The sequence below is a fragment of the Heloderma suspectum genome, chromosome 4, assembly GCF_057233095.1.
Source record: "Heloderma suspectum isolate Gila_16-S chromosome 4, 16-S_ref, whole genome shotgun sequence".
NCBI lineage: Eukaryota > Metazoa > Chordata > Lepidosauria > Squamata > Helodermatidae > Heloderma > Heloderma suspectum.
This window is the reverse complement of record NC_139461.1, coordinates 256,826,035-256,851,839: the sequence shown is the minus strand read 5'-3', so window position 1 is coordinate 256,851,839 and position 25,805 is coordinate 256,826,035. Positions and strand designations below refer to the sequence as shown.

Genomic DNA, 25,805 nt, shown 5'->3' with positions numbered 1-25,805 from the left:
GGCAAATATATATTCAAGATAAAGATGAAAGTACGTTTCTTCTGCTGGGTTAGTATGTATAATTGCAAATGCATTATTTTAGCCTTTGGGTTTTCATTCCTGTACACAGCTTGACTAGAATATAATAGATCTGAGCCCCATGATGATTCAAAGCACTGGCCCATATAAAGTCATTCTGGGATTTCCACACTGGCATAAATGTGTAGGCCAGAGGTATGCTGTGGCTGAATGCTGGTGCATAATTGACACATGATATCTACACCGCATTGCATCCAAGCAGGGGGTGCCAATGGCAGACTCATTGCAGTTTGCAGCAGCACAAGACCATTCTACTCTATACCAGGTACAAAGTATCTTGAACTCTTCTTCCCACTTCCTGCTGCATCAAAGGTGTGTATGGGAGATACAGGCACACCATTTGTGTTCCCTATGTAGCCTGATGTCAGCATGATAATATGTAAAGGGAACTCCCATCTGCCTGGACCTAATTATCATGTAAAGCATAGGAGATGTCTGGACAGTACCATCTCAGACTACAGGCAAGGGCTCACATGATGGACTGCTTCTCAACACACAAAATAAGAATACCTACACATAGAAAACTAGCAGTCAGGGGAAAGGGTTCTGCTCTATCTTTCTACCTAACATGCTAACTGTGTGTGTGTGCGTGTGTGAGACAGAGGGAGGGGGGGGAGCGCATTCCATCATGTTACCCCTCTTTGTAGTCTGAAGTGGCACAGCCCAGATATAGTTTAAGCACCTCATCTGTTTGTAAGAACTCTTAGGTGGCCTAGCATCAGGGATAATAAGCATCATCTGGCAGTTGTCAACAGTCTGAACCTTCAGGAGGGCTCACTGACACCCCTCCCACTGGCCCCAAATGCTGGCTACAGTTACACGAGTGGTTTTCTCAGCACGGAATCACAGTATGATCCTGGCACCTGCCGCTGAAATTCCCCCACAAAGCCTCTGGGGCTCTGACACAGCTTCATGTCAGGGCAATATTATGTTGGGCCCTCAGAGGCATTGTGGGGAAATTAAAGTGTCGGGACCAGCAGCAGGGCTTGCTGGCTAGATCAGCTTTTTTTGTGGCTGCTGAGCCTCCACTATCAAAGGAAATGGCAGGTTTGCCAGGGGAGGGAGGGAAGGAGGTGCTAGGGGCTGTCGTAGGGATGTACGAAAGTGACTTACCTTTCGCAGATTATGTTGATGGTGGGGGGGGCGTTCCATTCCTCCCCCCAGAATCCTCGACGGGGGGGCGATATGTTCCTCCCCCCCGGAATCCTCGATGGCCGGCTGTGCCCCGTGGCAGCTCTGCGGAGCAGCCGGCCAGGCCCAGCCCAGCCCAGAGCCGTCCGCAGCCAGATTTCCGGTCGCGGAGGGCTCTGGGAAAAAACAACTGCGTACACAAATGGCGGTGGCTACGGCCGCCGCAATTTGTGTTCCTTCTTTTTGGCTGTCTGAATCTACGTAAATATTTACGTAGACTATGACGGCGAAAATAAAGGGGAACGCAAATAGCGTAGCAGGCACTATTTGCGTCCCTTTTTGATTCACCATTTTAGCCTACATAAATCTTTACGTAGGCTAAAACGGTGAATCAAAAAGGGACGCAAATAGCGCCCGCTACGCCATTTGCGTTCCCCTTTATTTTCGCCGTCATAGTCTACGTAAATATTTACGTAGACTAAGACGGCCAAAAATAAGGAACGCAAATGGTGGCGGCCATAGCCGCCGCCATTCGCATACACAGGTTGTTGTTTTTTTTAACCCACCCAGCCATGATAGGCTACGTAAAGATTTACGTAGCCTATCACATCTTTTTTCCTTGTTTTTTTTAACAAGACTGCAAATGGCGGCAGCGGCAGCCTGACGGAAGACCAGCCGCCGCCGCCATAGCCGCCGCCGCCCGGAAGATCCGCCCCAGGTAAGTCTTGTCCCGGGGTGGATCTGCGGGGGGGTGGGGGGGTGGCAGGCCATTCCGCCACGGAGTTCGGGGGGCCGAATGCACTGGCATTCTCTGGAACTCTCTGCCATCCCTAGGGCTGTGCTGAACCTCGTGCTGGCCCTGGGCTTTTGAATCCGGGTAATTTGAATGAATTGCAGGCCACTCAACTAAATGAATTCTCCTATATTTGGAGGGTTTTAGTAAATATAATAAATATGAGCTATATGCTAATGATTACCTCTATCAGCTGCCTAATATTCACAGTAAGCCACAGGTTCAGCTTCTGTGTACATACAACATGTCTGCACTGCTGATTTCATAAACGGGGTAATTTCCCACATAAAATCCTGCCCTCTCACCATTCTCTCATTCAGGACACGCATGTTCTGACATTCTAAACTGTGGTTTGGAAGACTGGGAATGTGCCAAGGGTTTTTGCACTCTCTCCTCCCCCTTTCATCTCCATTCTCACATGTAGATTTTCTCCTTCATTTTCTGGTTTCCAGTAACCACAGTTTACCACGAAGTCCAAAGCAGGCAAACTATGGTTAGCACTTGCTGCCAAACTGTGATCTGAAACATGGCTTGCAAACCATTGTTTGGAAGCAGTCCTACTTAGTTCTAATCATAGTTTGCCTGATTCAGACACCACTGCAAACTATGGTTAGAGGAAACTAGGAAAGGGCTGGGAATTGGTACAGGAGAACAGTGGTGGAGGGGGCGAGGGGAAAGAATGTATGAGCTTATGGCATAGTTCTGATCCTCCAAACCATAATCTGGAGGACCATCCAGAGCCAAAGTTTCCTCAGTTGCACTGAAATTTCTGCAAAGTGGTTCCAAAACAGATCTACCATGTGGAGAAATCTGCCCTAAGACAATTGACAGAAGGGAAAAAAACTCAGTAAACAGTAGGTGCATGATGTGGTGGGTATTCATGATTTGGTGTTCAATATAAATTAACCTGTACTCTTTCTGCCCAGCCCCTAAAGACTCATTATGTACTGTATAGTATATAGTTCCTTTCCTCTTCACTTCCATATGTGTTTGATTGCTTGGTTGGAATGTTACAAAGAAGATGGAACATTTCAGTTCCACTAAGGGTGCTTCCAGATGAGGCTTTTATTGTGCAATCGCCCTGCCTCATTTACAGAATTTTATAGGAGGTACAGCTGTTGACATCTTCAATTTGCAGCCCTTCTATATTTCCCCCCACTTCTCTCTTTTTTCTTACCAGAAAAAAAAATCAGCCAAGGTGGGAAAGATGGAATTGCTGCACAATGCCTTTTGATTGGTAGCAGTAGGATCCCTCCGTCTGGAAGCACCCATAGTCTGAATTGTTCAGGTTAGCAGCAGGTTACTGAGGTCTATGCAGCGGACAAAAGCTTTGGAACACACAAACTTGATATCAGTACAGACTAGCCACATTCTCAAAAGTCTTCACAACAGCACTTCCTTTGTTGCAGGCAGCATGTTCACCTCTTTCCTCAGGCATGGAACAACACAGAATGATCTACAAAGGAAGCATGATGACTCACTACTCAGTCACCTAGTGTATTTGGAGCATCAAATGACACTCGGCTTTCACTTTGGGACTCTTGCAAGTCCATTCCTCAGAATGCAGCCATAAGCCTGAGCCAAGAAACAGGATATGTATGCATATGGTTATTTTCTAGCATGGCTGGTCCTCAGGCATTATTACTCCACGCTACTTTCAATATACATCATGCTTAAGATACAGAAGCTTGGCTGCTTGAAGAAAGTGCCCAGTCCTGAACCTTTTCCCATCCCAAACTTTTCCAGTCACATAGACAACTGTTAGAACATTGCGCTTTTCCTCCTCTGCTCAGCAATCCATCCTCCTGGGTTCACATCAATCTGTAACATCTTCATCACCCACTTGTCTTTCCGTGCCCCATCAATGAATTCATCCAGAGACAACTGCCCTAAAGAATCAATCCAAGACAGAAGGAGTCACAATGTGTCAAATGTGTCATTGCCTGTGTAACCCAACACCCCTTTGCCACTGTTGTGCTACCAGAGTTTCTCCTGCCATCCACCATTTGTCTTTTTCACTGGGAAGAGAAGGGAAGAAGGGAATGGACACCCCATGCTAGTAGATGCATAAAGGTGCTTCTGCATTCAAATATCAGAATTCTTATCCATTCAGATTCTTATCAACCAGGACTATGAATATCAAGAGCAAGTGAGCCAAAACCACTTGGACATTTAGTCTTCACTTTCTGGAACACTATTTGCTGGGGGGGGGGGGTTGTCTGCACACCTCTCAAAAATTTTCAAGGGAGCCATGAAGTTCTTGAGCAAGTTTGAAAAGGCCAAGCTGAATGAAGGCTTGGCAATCCTCAATTAAAATAGCCGTACAGCAAAAACTTTGTGTGAAATGAAAAACACTCTCAAATTTGAACCAGCCCTGGTTATATATTGTTTTAAGATGGGGGGTTGGACAGGAGAGGGTTAATGGAACCATTAGGACAGCTGGAAATCACCTTAATGGCACTGGAAAGTATCTCATTCATTAGGGAAATTCCAAGTAAATGGCCTACGGTGACTAGGGAGGTGTCTCCATGAGCGACTTACTCGGAGCTGCTTGTGTTTGGATGTCATTAGGGATATATGACATCATGGCATCTCGCAGCCACTCCAGAGTTTCGGGCCAAAAAAATGATTCTTCTGAGACTACTTTTAGTCCAGTTGCTCAACAGAGCACTTGCGTGATAGAGCAAATGCCTGATAGAGGCACAGAGACATGAAAGAAATCACCCACCCAGAAAGAAAGGTTAAAAAAAATCACACCTACAAAGGGGCTTTTAATCTCACTAGGTTACTATCACGCATTTGTCTAGCAATAGCTATTCCCCCGTATCTCTCACTATGCCACTATCGTGCACAAAGTGAGATAGAGGGAGAGAAATAAAAAAACAATTGGTGAACTCTGGCATAAGAGGTCTCTCAGAATCTCTCCCAGTGTTGTCCATGAGGCTAAGCTTCCATCTTTCGCTTTAAGGGAGTATCAGGGCTTTACGGGAGTATCAGGGGAAGGAAAAAGAGAGCCTGGACAGGGGGGAGGCTTTCTTATTGGTTGAGCAGCCCCTGCCAGTCTGATGATGTTTACTCCAACCCACCCAACCCACTGGGAAGTATGTTCTGTGAAGCGACTTATATTGGAGTGGTGCACTCGCTCATGGAGCCCTGCGTGGACCAAAGTGCAGCAAAGCTGATTCGTTGAAAACATCCAGGTAAGCCTCCTTCCATTGTTGTGGAGACAGGCTCCAGGAAATAGTCAAAGACTGTCCTGGAAGGTGGAAACCGTTTTGGAAAATGGGCAAGTCCCCCCCCACTTCCTGATGGAAATGTATCTAAAGAATGTTCCTTATATTTTAAATGAGTTGACTCTGACTGGCTATATGTACTAAAATGCATAAGCCTTAGAAGTACAGGTCCCCAAGCTTACCATCTCCGTTCTCATCCATTAACTGAAATATCCTCTCCACAACTTCCTCTGGAGTGAGACGGGGTTTGCCTCCTTCTTCTTCAGGCTGGCATACTTGCTTTAGTCTGTAAATAGACTAGAAGAGTGGGGGAAAGCTGATGTTAAGAGAAAGGCAGACAAGAAAACAACTGTAAGCTCCTGAGATAGAGATGCATAAAATACTAATGAATACTTTGGTAAAAAAAATTCACCAAAAAGGGAACAAAAGTCAAGAGAAAGAAACATCCCAGTGTCCTCCCAAACATGAGCGATTTAGGGTGCTTCCAGACAGACAGCTCCTAGCACTATCAATCAAAACGCACTGTGTAGCTATTCCATCTTTCTCCCTAAATGGATTTTTTGTGTGTGTTAAGAAAAATGATGGTAGAAGTGGTGGAACAATATGGGAAGCTTGCAATTGAAAGATGATGATGATGATGTCTGGACCCCTGCCTGGCCCCACAATAAAATGTTGTATTTGAGACAGGGCAATTGCACAATTTTAAAAAAAACTCATCTGGAAGCAGCTTTTGTTGTTGTTGTTATTCAGTCATTCAGTCGTGTCCGACTCTTCGTGACCCCATGGACCATAGCACGCCAGGCCTTCCTGTCCTGCGCTCTCTCCCGGAGCGTGCTCAAGTTCATATTCATTGCATCCGTGATGCTATCTAGCCATCTCATCCTCTGCCATCCCCTTCTCCTTTTGCCTTCAGTCTTTCCCAGCATCAGGGTCTTTTCCAGAGAGTTTTCTCTTCGCATTAGGTGGCCAAAATATTTGAGCTTCAGCTTCAGGATCTGTCCTTCCAATGAGCACTCAGGGTTGATTTCCTTTAGGATGGACTGATTTGACCTCCTTGTAGTCCAGGGGACTCGTAAGAGTCTTCTCCAGCACCACAGTTTGAAAGCATCAATTCTTCGGCGCTCAGCCTTCCTTATAGTCCAGCTCTCACAGCCATACATTACTACTGGGAAAACCATAGCTTTGATGAGACGGACCTTTGTCGGCAAGGTGATGTCTCTGCTTCTTACTATGCTGTCTAGGTTTGCCATAGCTTTCCTCCCAAGGAGCAAGCGTCTTTTAATTTCATGGCTACAGTCACCATCTGCGGTGATCTTGGAGCCCAAGAAAATAAAAGCTGTCACAGCTTCCATTTCTTCCCCTTCTATATGCCAGGAAGTGATGGGGCCAGATGCCATGATGTTCGTTTTTTTAATGTTGAGTTTCAAACCAGCTTTTGCACTCTCCTCTTTCACCCTCAACAAGAGGCTCTTTAGATCCTCTTCGCTTTCTGCCATTAGGGTGGTATCGTCTGCATATCGGAGGTTGTTGATAATTCTCCCGGCAGTCTTAATTCCGACCTGTGATTCATCCAACCTGGTGTTTCTCATGATGTACTCTGCATATAGGTTAAATAAGCAGGGTGATAATATGTAGCCTTGTAGTACTCCTTTCCCAATTTTGAACCAATCGGTTGTTCCATGTCTGGTTCTTACTGTTGCTTCTTGACCCTCGTACAGGTTTCTCAGGAGACAGGTAAGGTGGTCTGGTACTCCCATCACTTTAAGAATTTGCCACAGTTTGTTGTGATCCACACAATCAAAGGCTTTAGCGTAGTCAATGAAGCAGAAATAGACGTTTTTCTGGAATTCTCTTGCTTTCTCCATGATCCAGCGAATGTTGGCGATTTGATCTCTAGTTCCTCTGCCTCTTCGAAACCCAGCTTGTACTTCCGGTAGTTCTCGGTTCGCATACTGCTGAAGCCTAGCTTGTAGGATTTTGAGCATCACCTTGCTGGCATGTGAAATGAGCGCAATTGTGTGGTAGTTTGAACACTCTTTGGCGTTGCCCTTCTTTGGAATTGGAATGTAAACTGACCTTTTCCAGTCTTGCGGCCATTGTTGAGTGTTCCAAATTTGTTGGCATATTGAATGCAGCACTTTAACAGCATCATCTTTTAGGATTTTAAATAGCTCAGCTGGAATACTGTCATCTCCGCTGGCTTTGTTGTTAGTAATGCTTCCTAAGGCCCACTTGACTTCACTCTCGAGGATGTCCGGCTCCAGTTCAGTGACTGCACTATCATGGCTATCAGGGACATTCAGATCTTTCCTGTATAGTTCTTCTATGTATTCTTTCCACCTCTTCTTAATCTCATCTGCTTCTGTTAGGTCCCTGCCTTCTTTGTCCTTGATCATGCCTGTCTTTGCACAAAACGTTCCCTTGAGATCTCCAATTTTCTTGAAGAGATCTCTAGTCTTTCCCATTCTGTTGTTTTCCTCGATTTCTTTGCATTGTTCATTTAAGAAGGCCTTCTTGTCTCTCCTTGCTATTCTCTGGAACTCTGCATTCAGTTGGATATATCTTCCCCTTTCTCCCTTGCTTTTCGCTTCCCTTCTTTCCTCAGCTACTTGTAAAGCCTCATCAGACATCCACTTGGCTTTCTTGCATTTCTTTTTCTTGGGGATGGATTTTGTTGCTGCCTCTTGAACAATGTTATGGACCTCCGTCCATAGTTTCTCAGGCACTCTGTCTATCAGGTCTAATCCCTGAAATCTATTCCACACCTCCACTGTATATTCATAAAGGATATGATTGAGGTCATACCTGAATGGTTTAGTGGTTTACCCAGTCACTACTGTTCCACTTCAAGCTGAAAGCAGAACAGCAACTTTGCTTCCAAAGCTCTGAGTCCAAATGACATTTTATAGCTCAGCCTTCCACAACCTGGTGCCCTTCAGATGTATTGGACTACAACTCCAATTGTTCTCAGCCAGCATGGTCACTGAAAAGGGGAGGTTTAAAGAGCTGATTCCTAGAGGGAAGGGACAGGCCATTGGGAAGGAAATGGCTACAGCAATCTATACAAGCTAAATCTGGCCAAAACAGCAATTGCATAGCTGCACAATGGCTCATCTACACCTGTGGAGAGATCATAGCTGTTCCATTGTGTTCAATAAATTGCTTTTTCTTAGCACTGCAGAAAAAAAAGAAGTTGAAGGGGGGAGGAAATTTTGCTCACAGTAAAAAGTGAGTGAACAGAGCGTGGCTATGGTACAGTAAATGCTCAATGTGGAAACTGCCCCAGTTTGTCTTGTGACTTCAGTTCTGTCTTTATATCAACGTAGCTGAGGCCTTCAAGGTGGAGTTGAATGTGAAAAGTCGGGGTTACTTCTGCTTGCATCAGGGGTGTTGAATCTCCTTCTGCCTAAGCGCCGAATTACACTTCAGAGAAGCTCTTGGGGCCACATTCCAGTGGTGGTTGGGGCTGAAATCCCGAAACTACCAGCATTTTCTGGCTAAAAGCTCTTACAGCCAGTAATTAAGCCAGGAGAGGCATTTTGCCCTTCTAGAATGGGGAAAAAACTACACCAAGCTGGGAAACTACCAAATGATCCGTGGGCCAGGGAAATAGGAAAGGGGGTGTGGTCATCTGGGCAACCCCAGATTGCTGGATTGGTAATCCAGGAGGGCCAGATTTGGCCCCTGGCCTGATGCGCTTTACCCCTGGTTACATGCTGCATGGACAGATGGTCAATCCAGAGGGTTTAAATTAGAGCTGTGCACAAATGGCCTCTCAAAATTCTCCAGCCTAATTCTGGGCAGAGAAATTGGGGGGACAATTTCACCGAATTTCTCCTAGAGGAGGAAAAATTCTCCAACAGTTTCTCACCCATAGGAGCTGTTGGAAGGGGCTGTAGCACAGTTCTTTCTTTTTTCCAAAGGTTTTTTGGTTTATTGCACTGTTTCTGTGGGTGGCAACAGCATCAACTATGTTGAGGCTTCCACTTTTCTGGGGCAGAATTTTGAATTTCTTTTGGTTTTTGAGCTTACCTAATCACTGCAAGGTGGCTGAGGGTGCTGAGTGTGTTTCCTGACCTCTCTCTATTACACATGTTTCCATTGCTCTGCAGCCTCCCAGGCCACCTGCACTTTCTGAACTGAAAAAGCCCCATGGCAGGAATTGCCTCATGATGTCTTCCTCATGATGGCTTTAACTGAAGTGCGGGAAGCTGAGGAGGCTATAGGCTGCCACAGAGATTATAGTACAATGACAGACGAGACACTCATATACGCTTCTCAGCCACCTCATAAATAAGCCGAAGAACCCCAAACCCAACCCATGAGAATTTCTCCGAATTTTCTCCTCCTTTGAATTCCTTTTCGAAAGCAATTTCTTTTCTATCAAACTGAATGAGAATGGTTGAAAAAAATATTGGAGAAATTTTTGGCACAGCACTAGTTTAAATGTCCATATGCTTTTCCCCATGGATCAAACAGCAGATCCAGGGCATCAATTTGCATGAAGAAAATGGCAGAGGTGGAAAGCGTTAGTCCCCCAATACCTAATATGAATCTGCCCCGTGGCCCTTTCTACCCCACATGGCTGCATTTGCTCTTATGAAAAAACATGGGAGAGTCAGTCATGGATCTCTGACCATTATGTCTAGTTTGGCCTGAAGTCATCTGGGGAAAGAAATGATGTATTTCTCTACCTGGGAATGGCACAGCAAGAGGCAACATGTCAAATGGCGCAACAGCAAGAGGCAACAGCTACCCAGTCAAATTTCCGCTAAATCACATATTGGCCATGTTTGTACATAACAATACAGCAGGATTCCTTGCGTACTGTTAACAAGCAGCATGTTAGCACACATAGCCCATTTGTTCCTGCTGTGCTCCTCCCTTCATGCAAGTGGATAAAACTAACCAGGAAGGGATAGCTTATTGTTATGTCAGAACCCCGAATCCTGTTCGTTGCTCCCAAACAAGCCAGGATCATAAGCAAGCGACATTCTCTTTTTCTTTTGAACACTACTTGTTTCCAGTCCTGTGCTTAGGATATCAATTCCCTTCAAACTGAAGGAAAAATATAATCCTATATATCATTGCCATTATGGGTGGGACACTTCCTAATACCTTCTGAGGTTTTCTGTTCAGTTTTGAGAACTGGAAGCAGTGGCCTCAGGTTTCTTCTTTGACTTAAGAACTAGACTTCTCTTGTCCCCTCCTTTGTCTCCTTTTGGTCTTAGCAGTAGCTATTCTTTGAACAAGGGCCTCTTTGGGCTGGCATTTTACTAAATAGTGGATTAGCCAGGGTATGACCCAGACATGACCAATTCTTTGCTGACCTTTAGGACTGAGAATCTGCCTAAGACAGACTTCTAGGATAACACAGGTCATCAGCTCCTTATGTTCTTGATGCTCATGACTCACCCAAGTGGAGGGCTCAGCTCACTAAAAGAACTATTGCTTAATTTTACTAGATGTAATTAGCCATGCAATTGGTCTTGGATACTGGGGGTAGGGAGAGAGATGGGGCTCTAATTTATTTATTTAAAATTTATTTAAAACATTTGTATCCTGCCCTATATCATTAAAATCTCAGGGCAGTGTACAAATAAAATCAGTTTAAACAGTATAAAACAATAAATAATGTAAACAGCTAAAAACATATCAAACCATGGACAAGCTAATACCAATTAAAATCTAAAACAATGAAAGAGTTAAAACAATGTGCTACTTTAGGGAATGCAATTAGCCCTCAAAGGCTTTGGTAAAAAGCCATGTTTTTACTTGGCGACGAAATGAGACCAATGTCTGTGCCAATAGACCCTCCAAGGGGAGGGCATTCCACAACTAGGGTGCCACAGCAGAGAAGGCCCTCTCCTACATCCCACCATAGTGTATATCTCGCACTGGTGGGATGCAGAGGAGGGCCCCTCCAACAGATCTCAGTCTTTGGGCAGTCATACTTAGGGAGAGGCGCTCAAGGTCCCAAGCCGTTTAGGGCTTTAAATATCATCACCATAACTAATGAAAGCTTACCTGTTGCTCTAACTAGAGAATGGTAAGTGTGATACGCAAAATGGCACAGTCCTGATTCCTCTATACATAATTCTTATTCCTAAACCTTTTAATAATAGCTGGGACTGTAATCCTTCCGAGAAATTTCCAACAGCTCTTTTATTACATTTTGCTCTTTCCTCTGAGTGTTGTGTGCAAGACAATTCCCTCAAATTGCACAGCATTGCTTTTCTTTTCCAGGTGGATGACTAGGTTTACTTGAACGAGAGTAAAAGTATAAGCAACAAAATGCATGTGAATGTGTTTCTTTTTTTACTTGTGAATACTGCTACCAGTCATCAACACAGCACATTAATGCAATTCAAATGCTTCTGTGCCAGTGCTCACAACACCAACTGCAGTGAATCGTTCCCAAGCTGTATGATGATAATACAATAATTCCTTTTACATTAACCCAGAGTTTCTCAGAGGGTTTTATTTGCTTGCTTGTTGTTGAGTGGATCTCTACACCTCAAGTTTATTGCGCATTCATGGTTGCTCACTCACTGAATTGTGCGGGTCCATTACATGATGTCGTCATTGTCCAGTCATTATTCCACTATTTCCTCCCACCTGTCCCATGTTTTCCTCAAGCGGAAAAAATGGGGTATTCTTCCAGATATGCGCAAATGGAGCGCCATGACCTCCCTGTGTATTTCTCCCCTAGCGTGAATGAAGTGCTAAGTGTGGTTACTGGGGGCGTGGTCATGATGTCGAAGGTGGTGACGAAGGTCTGATGGGCGTTCAGGCTTCCCATTCCTGTGCCATTTTGGCTCCTCGCCATTTTCAGCCTGCCTGTTCAGAACAGAGCTGCAGAGCAGCACAGTGGCGGCGAGGGGGGGCAGCAGAGTGGAGGAGCAGCAGAGGGGCTAAGTGGGAGGCACTGGCCAAAAGCATGGAAGAGGGAGGCAGGGCCTGGGGAGATCGGGGAGGGGGCTGTCCGTGTGTCAGTCCCCATCCACCAGTAGTGTGCAAGGGGAGGGAAAGGGGCAGGAACCCAGGAGCACGTATCGCTGAACCTAGAGCGTGTGTAATGCCTCTTCACGGAAACATAACACTATGGGAATGGCCATCTACAGAGAAGGAAGTGCATGTAAAGGGAATCAGTTGTGATCCTTCATTTAAAACCGAAGTGGAAAGCCCTGTTTTAAATACAGGGTTTTAGGCTGGTGTAGAAATCCCCTTAGTCTAATTCTTAAGTGGTCCTAGCTTCCTGTGACCTCCCTTTCTCTGCTCTGGAAGGAAAGAAACCGATTACCAACCTCTGCAGTCTATTCTATCAGTCTATCTAGGATCCACTTCTGTCTCTCAATTCTGTGTTGTCATTCCTTTTCCCTGTTTGAATGCATTCATCAGGATCTGTAGCAATACAGGATGACCAATCTACTGCATCACCCCCAGTCTGTCGCATACCCATCAGTTTTTGAAGATCTAGGAGAGACCTTTTTCTTGGATCTTTTCCTTGATGTTGAAGCCCATCCTCTATTATTTGCCCAATGATGCATGTAAAGCTAAGAAAACCATGGTGTGAGTTTGTGTATATGAATGTGACAAGCAAAAACAATAAGATGCTTCTTATTTTATTGGCAATAATATCATTTAGGAAAGTGAAGCTGAAATGTCCAGAACAAAGGCACAGTCAAGAAATCATATTTCAAAGATGGGAAGGAAGTGACTGGTTTCAACACCATATCTCCCTCAATCAAGGTGGGAGAGTAGGCAGATACACTACCCTGAGGTCTCATAACTTGCCCTCCGCTAGGTCTCCCAAACCTCCTGAAACATTGCATTTTCAAGACAGGATTGGCTTTACAGAAGCTAGCAAACAGGAGCTATGAAACCAGATGGAGTATCTGGCAATGAATAGCAAATGCATACTTACCTCGATTATTTCTAAGAGCTCAGGTTTATCTATGCAGCCATTCCCATCCTTATCATACATTTTGAATGTCCATCTCAGCTTGTGTTCCAGCTTCCCTCGCAAAACAAGATTCAAAGCAGCCACATACTCTAGGAAGTCAATTGTGTTATCCTGTGGATATGTAAGATAAGGGTCAGGGGTTAGCTTTCAAAGATCATGTCAACTCTACTTCACTGGCACATAGATCCTGACAATGAAAACACTGACTGCTTTGTGGCTCTAAAGGGCAGACTTCCCCAGCGTTGTGCCCTTCAGATGGGTTGGACTATAAATCCCACCATCCCCAACCAGCATGCAGGTCAAAATGATGGGCATTGTAGTCCAACCTATCTGGAAGGCACTAGGATGGGGAAGTCTGCCCTTTAGAGCCACATAGCAATGAATGTTCTCATTGTCAAGGTCTGGTATATGGTATAACAATTCTACCTGCACAAAGTAGTTTGATCTTCTAAATACCAAGGGATTTTCTACACAAGGCTGTTAATCCGCTGCATCTACTTTTGGTTTTGTCATGGAATTGAGATTTAAGCACTACACAAAAAGCATTTCCTTTCCTGCTTTTCTGCTATATAACCTCTAGGTAGCACTGTGATATAGTGGAATAGCACAAACACACAAGAGGAAATTGCACTTTCTATAGCCATCAGAAATAATACCTTGTTTTCCCCTGCTGTAAAAAAAAAAAAAAAACTTGCGGAAAGTGCTGTTTACAAACAGAAGTGAGACTGGAGGGTCACAATATCATCTAAAGTACCTGTAAACAACTATGGGAAGGGAATGACAAGTGCACAACAAATGCTTCATGTAGAAAACCTCCAAGTGCTACCATTGCTGAAGTCATCTCAAAGACTGAAAGGAATAGACAGTCCAGACATTTGTAAGTTGCTTCACAAGGAAAAAGAACAATATTGGTTCCTTTTGGAGCAATTTACTACCTGCAGATCCAATGTCCATAGAAACAGCTACTACTTCCCAGCAGCAGTGAGCGTTGTTACTGAAAGGAACATTCCTGTACCTGTGCAACATGCCACTGCAAAGTAGTGTCTGTGTCTGTGGTCAGCCATTACTTTCTCAATACAGCTGCCTTCTGAGGAAAGTTGGGCATAATCCACATGGAGTAATTTACTAACGTTTGATCTGGCCCATAGAATAGGTAAAGCCACTATCTTTTACTGCACCGGTTCTAGTTGCTGGATTATTTGTGTTTGCTTTTATTTTATGATCTTCCCAACTTCAACAAGTCTCTCTCATGTGTTTCATTCTGCAGGGTCTTCAATGAGTTTCCCCTGAGATAATGCACTCTGAAATCCCTTCAGCCTTTGAAGTGAGTTGAAAGAGAGTCAACCATTCTTGGCAAGGCTCAGGGACTCTTGACTCACCTCTCAACCCAGGATGTGACCCTGTTTGACAGTTTGGTGGGTGGAGCTCACAATTCCACAAAAGAAACATATAGATACGGAACACCGATAGATTCCTTTCCTTGTTCATGTAGATGGGATTTGTTCAATCATGGGATGACAACTTCAGAATCTTGATTTAGATAAGGGCCACTAGATGTGATGCAGAAGTTCTATTAATAGGATCTTCTGTGTTTTTTTTTAAAAAAACCCTGTTAATAGTGGGGTGGGGGCAATTTGGACTGGGAATATGGCACTGACAGATGTATGAAAATTGCCTTCTTGAAACTGTCATTTGTCCCAAAGGACAAAACTTATAACGGTACTCATATGCCTCATCAGGAAAACAGTTCAAGGGGAAATGGTTACCCTTGCCCCAGTACTGTGGTCTCGATCTGAATTGGGCCCCTATGCAACTGCTATTTACCTATTAAAAATGACAAATGATCATATTCACAGATTTAGCATGTCATGCCTAGTATGGCCTACATGTGCATGTAGCATTTTATGTTATTATCTCCTCCACTCTGATTGTATTCCCATAACAATTTCAGTGTCAGTTTCTTTACAACTTTCTTTAGAATCCAAATTGGAAGGAATACATAGTTGAATAGATCATTTCAACTTCCCAGACATTAGGGAAGATACCTAATGGCTAGCAACTTCTTCCTAATTTTTAACATAAATCTACCTTGTTGTAGAAATCCATTGCTTTTTCTCCTGTCCTGAACAGCTGTTCTGCTTTTTCGCTTTGATGTAATTTTTAATATCCAGATGATGGCAGCACTAATGACAGGGCCACCTCACTCCCTCTTGATATTTAGCTCTCCTAGTACACTGAATCTCTGCTGACCCGCCCGCTGATAGATAAATCAATGGTATTGAACACTGAAATCTACCATGAACCATGTGTGAATAGTACAATGGCATAGGCACCCAGTACTAAAACAAAATACAGCAAAATAAAAACTGCCAGCATATAACTGTGCTGGAACTTAATTTGAAAAAGAGGGTCTGTTCAATTTATTTTCTGTCATTACCTTTTAACCAATGGTGGCAAGGATCCTAACATCAGAAGCCTGGCCTTTTGCATTAGCCGAAGCGAAGTATAGAGCTAAATTGTCAAAATGAGCTGAAACTAATGGAATGAAATGAAACTATAGCTAATTTCTGTTCTTTGATGCAACCTAAATGTGGTGAGCATGATTGTATTTTGCTTGTTTTTGTCATGCTGTTATGCTTTACCTATGTGCTATAGGCTTTGGCTGACGCAGTTATTAAACGTAATCTTAAAATCTCTTAGATGATCATTGCCAACCAGTCATGCCTTACGTCAGGTTTTTATATTTTCAAAGGGAGCCCATTCTTCACTTAATGCTTTGTCCCCAGGGACGTTTGTGGAACTTGAATCCTTATCACAAGACGCCTGTGATAAGCCTTTCCTGAGACCAGATGCCATCCCCACTTCTGGTTCAGGAGCTGCCAACAGTTTTCACAAGCACTCTTTTGCTTGTCAGCAAAATGAAATAGGGGAGCTTAACACTGCTCTCAGATGAGGCTCTGATTGTGCCATCACCCACTTTTATTCATTGAAATAACCACATAATGTCTTTTTAGCACTCGGAGCCATCCATCTAGAAGCACCCTAAGGATAAAGTACAATTCTCCTAGCGGGATTCTTTATACATGTGTGTGCATGCAAATGTGCACACACACCAAGGCTGCTCCTAGACAAAGGGGTCCTAGTGCCAACAGAAGGCACTGTGCAACTATTCTGTCTTTTTCTCCTTAACAGAGTTTCTGCGGCAAGAAAAAAGATGGAAGTGGTGGGAAAATATGGGAGGGCTACAAGTGGAAGATGGAGTGCAGATAACTCTCCCCTAAAATTCTGTCAATTAAGCAGGGCAATGCATGTTCAAAGACTCATCTGTCTTACTGTGGTGTCTATCTTACATTATGTCCAGATTTTTATTTTTATTTTAGTCTTAAGATTGAGGAAGGAAGTTGGAGCAAATATTTCATCCCTAAATGTATGTTAGGTGTGCAGCTCCCTCAGAGAGAGCCTATGTGCATACAGCTTGTTGTAGGCTCTGCAGGAGACTGTATCAAAGTGCTGTGGTTCATAGTGGGGCCAGAGGGTGCGATCCTGCTCCCCACTCCATGCACTGCTTATCCAGACATTTCAGAGTGTCTGTGCAGGGCTATAGCCTGTGTTTCATGTAATGAATGTCTGCTTCAACTTCTTTCTGCTATCTTAAACAGAAAAAAAACCCCAACTCTGAAGACAACACGATAAGCTAGACACAATAGTAAACCTGCATTTTGTTTGAACATAGTTGATCAAAATAAAAACTGTTTGCCCTGATCCACAGATTCAGAATTCCAACATAGCTGTGCTTGTGAGGCCTTCTTTCTTTCTCTAGCTGAACAGATTATCAGCGCTAATCATGGGGGTAGGAGTGTCCTTAAAACAATGGAAAGGTGGGATCTGCAAGCACAGCAACAACACAGCTTTCTGCTGCATTCATTAATACTCGCACCTACAGAAACAGCTTTTGTGTGTGTGTGGAATAAAAGATCGTGCAATCTGCTTTCACATATGGATCAGGATGTCATAGCAATTTTTGTGTACATGCTTTCGTCCATTGGATCAGTTGGATACTTTATCAATTTAATGGCTGAATATTCTTGATTCCCTATCTCATGTGTTTGAACCTCAGATAGTTCATTCTTGCCTGATTAAAAATGCACACCCTATAAATGGTTAGAAAATGTCTACAAATTTTTTTAAAACTCTACAAGCGATACAATAAACGGCTCCCAACGCTTCTCAGTGATACTGTATTCTTTCAGAAAAAATGTCAATCTGAATTTGACAAAAAAAGGTCTTTGCACTGGCTGGTTTAAGTTCTAACGGATAATTGCTAAGGATAAAGCTTTAAACATCAAGATACAGCAGACAATAGTGCCTTGAATGCAAGTGTGCAAGGACTCCTGATGGGTGCCTTCAGTGTCCACCTATTTGAAACCATGTACACGGCCTTAGAATTCCTGGCATACTCTGTCCTTGTTGCTTCTGTGTGCCTGCCCCTATGTCTGGTTTCTGCTGGCTTCCCAGAGCTCTATGAAGCACATAATCCCTACTTACTGTTTTGACTCTCATTTCCTTACTTGGAATATCTTCTTGACATTTGACTCTGCCCTGCTGACACCCAACATGTTTCCTTTGAGTTTGACCTGCACGCTCCTGACCTGACTTCAGCTACCTTGCTTCTCCTCTCTGGTTCTGATACATGACTTTGGCTCCTAATTCTGGCTTTTTGACATCATTTTCCACATCTCTTTCCCTGCCCAAATCGCCAGATACCTGACTCCAGATTCTTTTTAAACAAATGCCTGAACTGTCTTCAACCAAGACCCTGGTAAGACAACTCAAGTTGGACTAGTGATCATAGCGCCACATGAAGCTGGACAGAATTGTTCAAAGAACCTTTCCCAATGAAAGGCTGTCTTGCTTGTTAACAGTCTTAACATTTGCATGTTTCACAGATCAAGTGAGCTGATACCATTGGTAATTACAGAACATTCTTTGGGCCAAGGCTTCATGAAAAGGCCAAGAGATTTTGCATATTCTTAATTATTTGTTTCCTTGGGGCCGCGGTGGCTTAGTGGTTAAGACGCTGAACTGCAGACTGGAAGGTCGACAGGTCAGCAGTTCAAGACCCGAGTGCTGTGTGACGGAGTGAGCTCTCATCTTCAGTCCCAGCTCCTGCCAACCTAGCAGTTCGAAAGCAAGAAATTGCAAGTAGATAAATAGGTACTGCCTTGGCGGGAAAGGTAACAGCGTTCCGTGCACCTCGGTGTTCAGTCATGCCGGCCACATGACCACGGAAGCGTCTTTGGACAGCGCTGGCTCTTCGGCTTAGAAATGGGGATGAGCACCGCACCCTAGAGTCAGACACGACTGGTTGGGGACACCTTTACCTTTTACTTTAATTATTTGTTTTCAGATTATAGTGGCCCAAAGATGTTCTTGCCTATGTCTCTGAGATTAAAGTGATCATAATACCATTTGTTTAGGAACATCTCATAAAAATATTTGCACACATTAAAATTACAGAAATTCTGCCAGTAAGAAACACTATAGAACATTCATTAATTCAGTCATTCATTCCATTTATATCCCGCCTTTCTTCCTTCTTAAGGAACCCAAGGCAGCGTACATAATCCTCCTCCTCTGCATTTTATCCTCACAACAACAACCCTATGAGGTGGGTTGGGCTGAGAGGCTGTAACTGGCCCAAAGTCACCCAGTGAGCTTCCATGGCCGAGTGGGGACTAGAACCCAGATCTCCCGACTCCCAGTCCAACACTCTAGCCACTACACCACACTGGTTCTCAGATTCTGGCTGAACATCAGGAAAAACTTCCTGACCGTAAGAGCAATTCGACAATGGAACCAATTGCCTAGGGAGGTGGTGGGCTCTCCCACACTGGAGGCGTTCAAGATGAGGCTGGACAGCCATCTGTCAGGGATGCTCTGACTTGGATTCCTGCATTGAGAAGGGGGTTGGACTTGATGGTCTTATAGGCCCCTTCCAACCCTACTATTCTATGATTCTATGATTCAAACGCCACTTTGCTGATCAGATTTCGTTTCATTGAAGTCAAAAGGATATAGATCACTAGGTAACAAGATAAAAATAATTAAGTCAGAGGAAAGAGATACTTTTTAAAAACAGTCCTACTTTTTAAAGGTGATTTGAAATTGCAGGTGCTTATTCTTTAATACTTAAACGAAGGCTGCTTTTTACAAACAACACCTTCTGAGAATTATTTCTTCTTGAGATACAGGGTGTTTCCAGGCAAGGCTTTATTAATGCAATTGTCCTGTCTCGTTCATGGAATTTTATTGGGGGTGGAGGTCCAGACAGTGTCATCTTCCACTTTTAACCTGGGGCAATATTGGCAGCCCCCCCCCCATCCCAAGACATTCCCCTGCCATAGAGGATACAGCAGTGTGTGCCACACAGCCTGTCATGCTGTGCATCTCCTAAATTAGCCTGCTGCCCTTAGCTGTGGTGGAGGATGCAATCCCTTTGTCTGTATTAAAGTAAGATTCAACTGCCTGCTAGTCTAGTTGGCTTCTATATGCAGAATTGAGGGGAGAGCCATCTTGTCCTTTGCCTCAAAAGCATCAAAATATCTTGGGTTGGCCCTAACACCTTCCATAACTAGTCTTTAGTCTGATTTCATTTTTAGCATGCAAGACAGCATTAATTTTGCATTCTGTCTGCTCAGCATAGCACAATCTTCATTTATATTTGCATGCGCTCGAATCTGACTGAAGTCAACTTTACCTCTTAAGAAGAAGCTTGCTGTTGAGTTCCTTAATTGTAAGCCATATTTGATAGGTCTGCTATAGTTCCTATTAACTGGGCTTGCTCTTCCTGCCATTAAGATATATTTGGACTGATCTCAGGGCTGAACAACTTGAGCACGCTCCGGGAGAGAGCACAGGACAGGAAGGCCTGGCGTGCTATGGTCCATGGGGTCACGAAGAGTCGGACACGACTGAACGACTGAACAACAACAGGGCTGAACATACTGGCATGCTAGACTGACAAAGCATCATAGTCTATCATACTATGATCTCAAAATTAGTGACTACATCTCAATGGCTGGGATTTTCCTAACCCCCTGGAGCTTCTATTTACTATTAGAGATGGTAGAAGTAGACCACTAGAGCCCTTAAATGTCATTACAAAGCGTAGTATGCTGGCTAGTCCATTCTAATTAATAACCTTAAACTTCAGAGGGGGCAAGTAGGAAATTCCTCTGCTTTACTGAAGTGCATTTCAGTACCTCAGAAGCTCTATGTTTCCAGTCTTATCCGTTTGAGGCAGGACAGCTTTGTGTTACTCCACTTGTTTCCAGGGGGAACCTTTCTCTCTTTCTTCCAAGCTCTTAAAGCAACACAATGGGCCACGTGCTGCCCAGCAGTGCTGTGTATAAGAGACTGTTTGGATGTTCTTGCACAGTAGAGCTCAAATGGTGCTGGTGCTGAGTTTGAATGCTAAGGCCTGTGCCAACAGTTCCAGCTGATACCAACAGTAGAACATTTAGATTTGATCCTACGACTCTAAGAGCAGAGTATGGTTTCACAAGATCAGGCTGTGCAAAAACCTACAGCCACACTCATCTCCCTCTTGGAAGAACAAATGAACTGGGCCATACTACATTTATTTGAATGGACAGCCCAACCCACTCATTATTTTCTCCTCACTTTGATGAGAAGGCCACACATGGGAGACCAACAATATGAGTTAACAGGGCCCAAATCTAGTCTTCTCTCCCTTCTTCCTCAAATTATTTAATTGGATATATTTCTATTATTTATCTTCATACACATCTTTCCTTCCTCCCACCCCTGCTCAGAATTAGTTAAAACTTGCATTAAGCAGTTACAGTTGCACAATGCCACGAATAAAAGGATGCCCTATTCAAAACGCAAACCCTAGAATATTGTTTCTGAGGAGATTTATTTCTCAACTATATGTAGATTGTAACATAGTTTGTTAAACTGAATTGAGTGGCTCATATAAATAGACCAGGGGTGCAAAACTTCAGGCCTTGGGGTCAAATTTGCCCCTCCAGGGATCTCAAACTGGCTCTCCAGAGGTTCCGAGAAGGCAACACCACCTTTCCCCCAAGCACCAATTTGGTGGTTTCTCACTTTTTTCCCATTCTAAGAGCATAATCCTATGCATGTTTAGACAGAGAAAAGGCCTACAACTCCCAGCATTCCCCAGCCAGCAAGGCTGGCAAGGCTGCCAGCAAGGCTGGCTGGGAATGCTGGGAGTTGTAGGCCTTTTATCTGTCTAAACATGCATAATATTGTGCCCTAAAAGGCTGAAATGCATCTCCTAAGGTTTAGTTACTGGCAGTAAGGGCTTTAAGCTAAAATATGTTGGTCTTTTTGGTATTTTTGCCTGCACCCTATTGCCTTTGGCTCCACTCCTTTTGCCCAGCCCACATTGGAATGCGGCCCCTGAGAGCTTATCCTAAATGGAATTCAGCCCTTGGGCTGAAAGAGGTTCTCTATCTCTACCCCTAAAGTAGACCATTACCCTTAGATTGCGATCTCTTCAGGAATAACTCAGTTTTGTTTTTTTCTCCTGTGGCAAGTATTTTATCACATATTTTCTGCACCCCCTCCCATAGGCGGGAACAGTTCAATCAAACTAAGGACCACTTACATGATACCCTTATAGTAGGTTTCTATATTAAATATTATCATAAATTTTGCTGACCTAGATCAAATCCCAACAATTTCTAACATGTTGGAACTAACAGCATTGGACTTTTAGTGGTTTTGCATGTGACAATCTTGTTTTGTGAATAATTTAATACATCCCTACACTGCAACTCAAATGTCTCAGAATGTATTGAGTCATAATTTGGATACAGGTTGAAGACACTGCCTTTCTGTCTGTATGTTATTTGATGTTCCTCTGGCTGGAACAGGGGACATAAAGTTAAACTAATATGAAATACCATGACACTACAGCAAGGACACTTCCAGACAGAGGGCTTAGTATGAACAATCAAAAGGCATTGTGCAACTTTTCCGTCTTTTCTTCCTTAATTTTTTTTCTGGTAAGAAAAGAGACAGAAGAAGTGGTGGGAAAGCACCAGAGCGCTACATTCACAAAGACGTTGTTTGGACTCCATATAATGTTCCATGAATGAGGCAGTGAAATTGCATCTAGAAGCACTTGATCAGAGTCAAGTGACCTCTTATACAATTGTCATGGTGCGCGACCTTGCAGTTAGTACAGTGTACCAAAAACAAAGACTCCCACTGCGCAGTAATGACAGCCTGTTTCATCAGTCAATTACTTCTCAACCCAGATATATTATCATAATAATATTAATAGCTGCAGTTCAGAGAAGCCTTTTAGATGTGTCTTGCTTGTGGTTTTCTGACAGTAGCTCTTTGCACTGTAGTAGAACATGCCTGGGAAGAAGTAAGTGTCTTTCATCTTTTTTTTCCCCAAAGTTCTACAGGTTTGGGGGGTACTTACTATAAAAATGAACTTCCATCAGTTAGCTTTACAGTATTTTTTCCAATTATCAGTTTAATTTCATTTGTTCTAGATAACAATCAGCAGAACATGGCTTACTTTGAGACAACATTACCAACTGCTACAAGATCTACAATATAGAGGACTATAGACAATAATAGAAGAAATTGTAAGCTGAATGGAGGAGGGAGAGCTGAATGGGCTCCTCACTTAGGGGGCTATTTCTCCTAGAGCTGGCCCTGAATTTTATAGGTACTTCCAAATGAGGCTTTTATGGTGCCATTGCACTGCTTCATTCATGGAATTTTACCAGGGTGGGATCCAGATGACATTGTCTTCTACCCATAATCCTCCCTGTGTTTTTCCCACCACTTCTTCCGTCTTTTCGCTTACTGCAAAAAAACCATTAAGAAAGAAAAACTTCCCAATGCCTTCTAATGGTGAGTGCTAGGGGGGTGTCTCCACAACAATGGAAGGAGATGGAAAGAGAAGCCAATCATGGCTTACCCGGATTTTTCAAGGAGCCGGCTTTGCTCCACGCAGGTGTCCATGAGCAAGTGTATCGCACCAGTAAAAGTCACTTCACAGAACATACTTCCGGGTAGGGTGAGGGGATTGGATCATCATCTGACTGGCAGGGGCTGCTCAACCAATAAGAGAGGCTCCTCCCCTCCAGGCTCTCCCCCACCCCTTTCTCCTTTGAGAAGAAGAGAGGCTCCCCCACATTCAGGGGACAAGCCTCATTGACCACAATGGGAGTTACTTCTGAGTAGACACTAATTGGTTTGTGTTGGGAAACACAGGGGGGACGGGATCAATCTCCTTCTCCCCCCCCCTTACTTCCTTAAATGAACAATCCCTTCCAGAACGCAGTGTTCTAGCTGCCCTGCTGCAATCAGCTGAAGCTTTGAAGCTTCGACATCAAGGCTCTCTAAATGCATTATTTCGATTCATGGGGACCTCGATGTGCATTTTGGGAACAAGCCTCACTGACCACAATGGAAGTTACTTCTGAGTAGACACTAATTGGTTTGTGCTGGGAAACACAGGGACAGGAAACACCCCTTCACCGAGGTCACGGTGAAAAGCACTCCCTGGGCAGGGCTAGCAGACCTGAAGTAAATGCGCGGGTTGCGGCACACAACAGCTATACCACCAAGAACCCGACTTAAGGAAAAGAATCTGACTTTAAGCGGTCTCAGGAAAACCGGTTTTCCCCTGATAAGCTCCGGGGTGGCTGCTGGATGGCCACAACATCATATATTCCTAACGACCTCCAAACGCAGCCCGCTCAGAGTAAATTGCTCATGGCAACACCCCCTAGGACACCTCCATCTGGAAGCGCCGTAGGAGCAATTGACTGGGTGGCATGAGACCTACTGTAAGAAGGGGCAGAGATGATTTCTTGAATTGCTTCAAGCAACTATTTATTTTGAAGCTGACCACATGGTCTACAATCCACAAATCTATGGACATGAGTGTAAAATGTGTGTTTCTAATCGTCCTTGTCAGGTAAATCGAAGGTTCTGAGTACCCAACTTGAGGCGGGGGGAGGGGAGAATAGCAATCTTTAACTAAATCAGAAACAGTGATTTATTTAGTTCTTTCATTGCATGAAGTAAGGGAAACCATTATCCATCTCCTGGGATCCTGACACATCTGTCACTTTCCTTAGCTAAAACACTTAACAAAGAATGTCTAGACAAAAGGGAAACTCCACATTTAGAAAGGAAGGGAAAGTGACTTTTTTTTACATTAGATGTAAACCTTATTGGACTTAAATAAACATTTAAGCAAAGACATGAATATTGCAAGTAAAGCTTACCCCATTCTTATCAAAAGCCTTGAACATGTTCTCCACATAGTCTGCTGCCTCCTGATTATTCTGTACCCCAAAGAATTGTTTGAATTCATGCATGAAGAGAGTCCCACTTGGACATTCCATCACAAACTTCTTATACCATTCCTGCAGTTCAGCCACACCAATCTCGGCTTGTTCCCCTTCCTCGCTGGTGAAGTGTTGTCCCATGTCGCTTTGCAAAATGGAAGAGAAAGAATGGGTGTTTGGTTTTATATATTTTTTTATTTATATTTATATTTCAGCTTTGTATATTCTTTCTTCTTGGATGACTTTCCCCCCCTGTGGCATTTATTTTCTTTTTCTTTCTTCAGTGAATATTGCACATTTAAGCCAGGCTAGTTCTCCCCTCATCTTCCTTCCTTCTTCTTTTTACCTTTCTGTCCTTCAGCAGCCACTCACCCTGTGCACTAGTGCAACCTGGAGTGGGTTCCCTGGATTAAATCAGCACAAGATAAGAATATTTAAGATCATTAGGAGATTCCCCCGTACATGCCAGAGATGTCTCAGGGCAATGCCTCATTTAGAAATCTGGGGGCAATGCCTTCCCAGGTGGGGTCAGTGGGGTCTTGGATGCCAATCTATAGATCTGAAAGCTCCCACACTGAGAGCTATTTATGACAGTTTGAACCATATCTGAACCTAAAGCAACTGTTCCCATTTGCCAGCACAAATACAAGTAAACCAACTTTTTGTGACAGCCTTGTTGCTTCTCTCAAATCATGTGAGACAACTAGAAACATAGATAAAACTAAATCTAAATCACCATTATCTAAACATGGTACCCAACATTTCTATTAATGCAAATTTCTTGTGAATAACCACCCCCTCTGGTCCATATGAATTTCTGATAATCAGTTGAATTTTCAAATATATCAAACTCCCTCAAATAAATGAAATAAATTCACTTGCATTTTTCTAAAAGTGGAACATCTCACCTATTGCTTTGAGCTCCTTAACAGACCCTTGAGGCTAAAAATATTGGCATACTTTGCATTTATCTGGACCTGGACACTATCTTCCTTTCCCATGAAATCCTATGAAATCAACCATATTAAAGTAATTAATATGGTTGAGGACATATTAAAGTCTTCATTGAGGTAAAATTTAAATTTTATGCCAAATTTGATAGGAAAGAAAAATTGAACATTTCCAATATTACCCAAAATGAAAAAATGAAAATGGTTGCAGAATAAAGAACATTCACTATGTATTATTATTATTAGTAGTATTTATCTCATCTTTTTTCCAGGGAGCTCAGG

At 43.4% G+C, this 25,805-nt stretch overlaps 1 protein-coding gene across 1 annotated transcript; it reads right to left on the bottom strand.

Annotated features, from left to right (window-relative positions):
- Positions 1 to 3,763: 3,763 nt before the first annotated feature.
- Positions 3,764 to 24,714, bottom strand: GUCA1B (guanylate cyclase activator 1B). The gene is made up of 4 exons (XM_084848349.1): positions 24,511 to 24,714; positions 13,163 to 13,312; positions 5,418 to 5,532; positions 3,764 to 3,891 (listed from the first exon to the last, which is right to left on the bottom strand). Exons 1-4 carry the CDS (start codon positions 24,712 to 24,714, stop codon positions 3,764 to 3,766), a joined length of 597 nt encoding a protein of 198 aa, XP_084704475.1.
- Between the last annotated feature and the right edge of the window lie 1,091 nt (positions 24,715 to 25,805).

Coding starts and splice junctions, on each gene's coding strand:
- GUCA1B (XM_084848349.1), bottom strand. CDS start 24,714: ATGGGACAACACTTCACCAGCGAGGAAGGGGAACAAGCCGAGATTGGT. Junction 5,533..13,162: donor AGCTCTTAGAAATAATCGAG/GTAAGTATGCAT, acceptor CCACTCTTCTAG/TCTATTTACAGACTAAAGCA. Junction 3,892..5,417: donor AATGGATGAGAACGGAGATG/GTAAGCTTGGGG, acceptor TTGATTCTTTAG/GGCAGTTGTCTCTGGATGAA.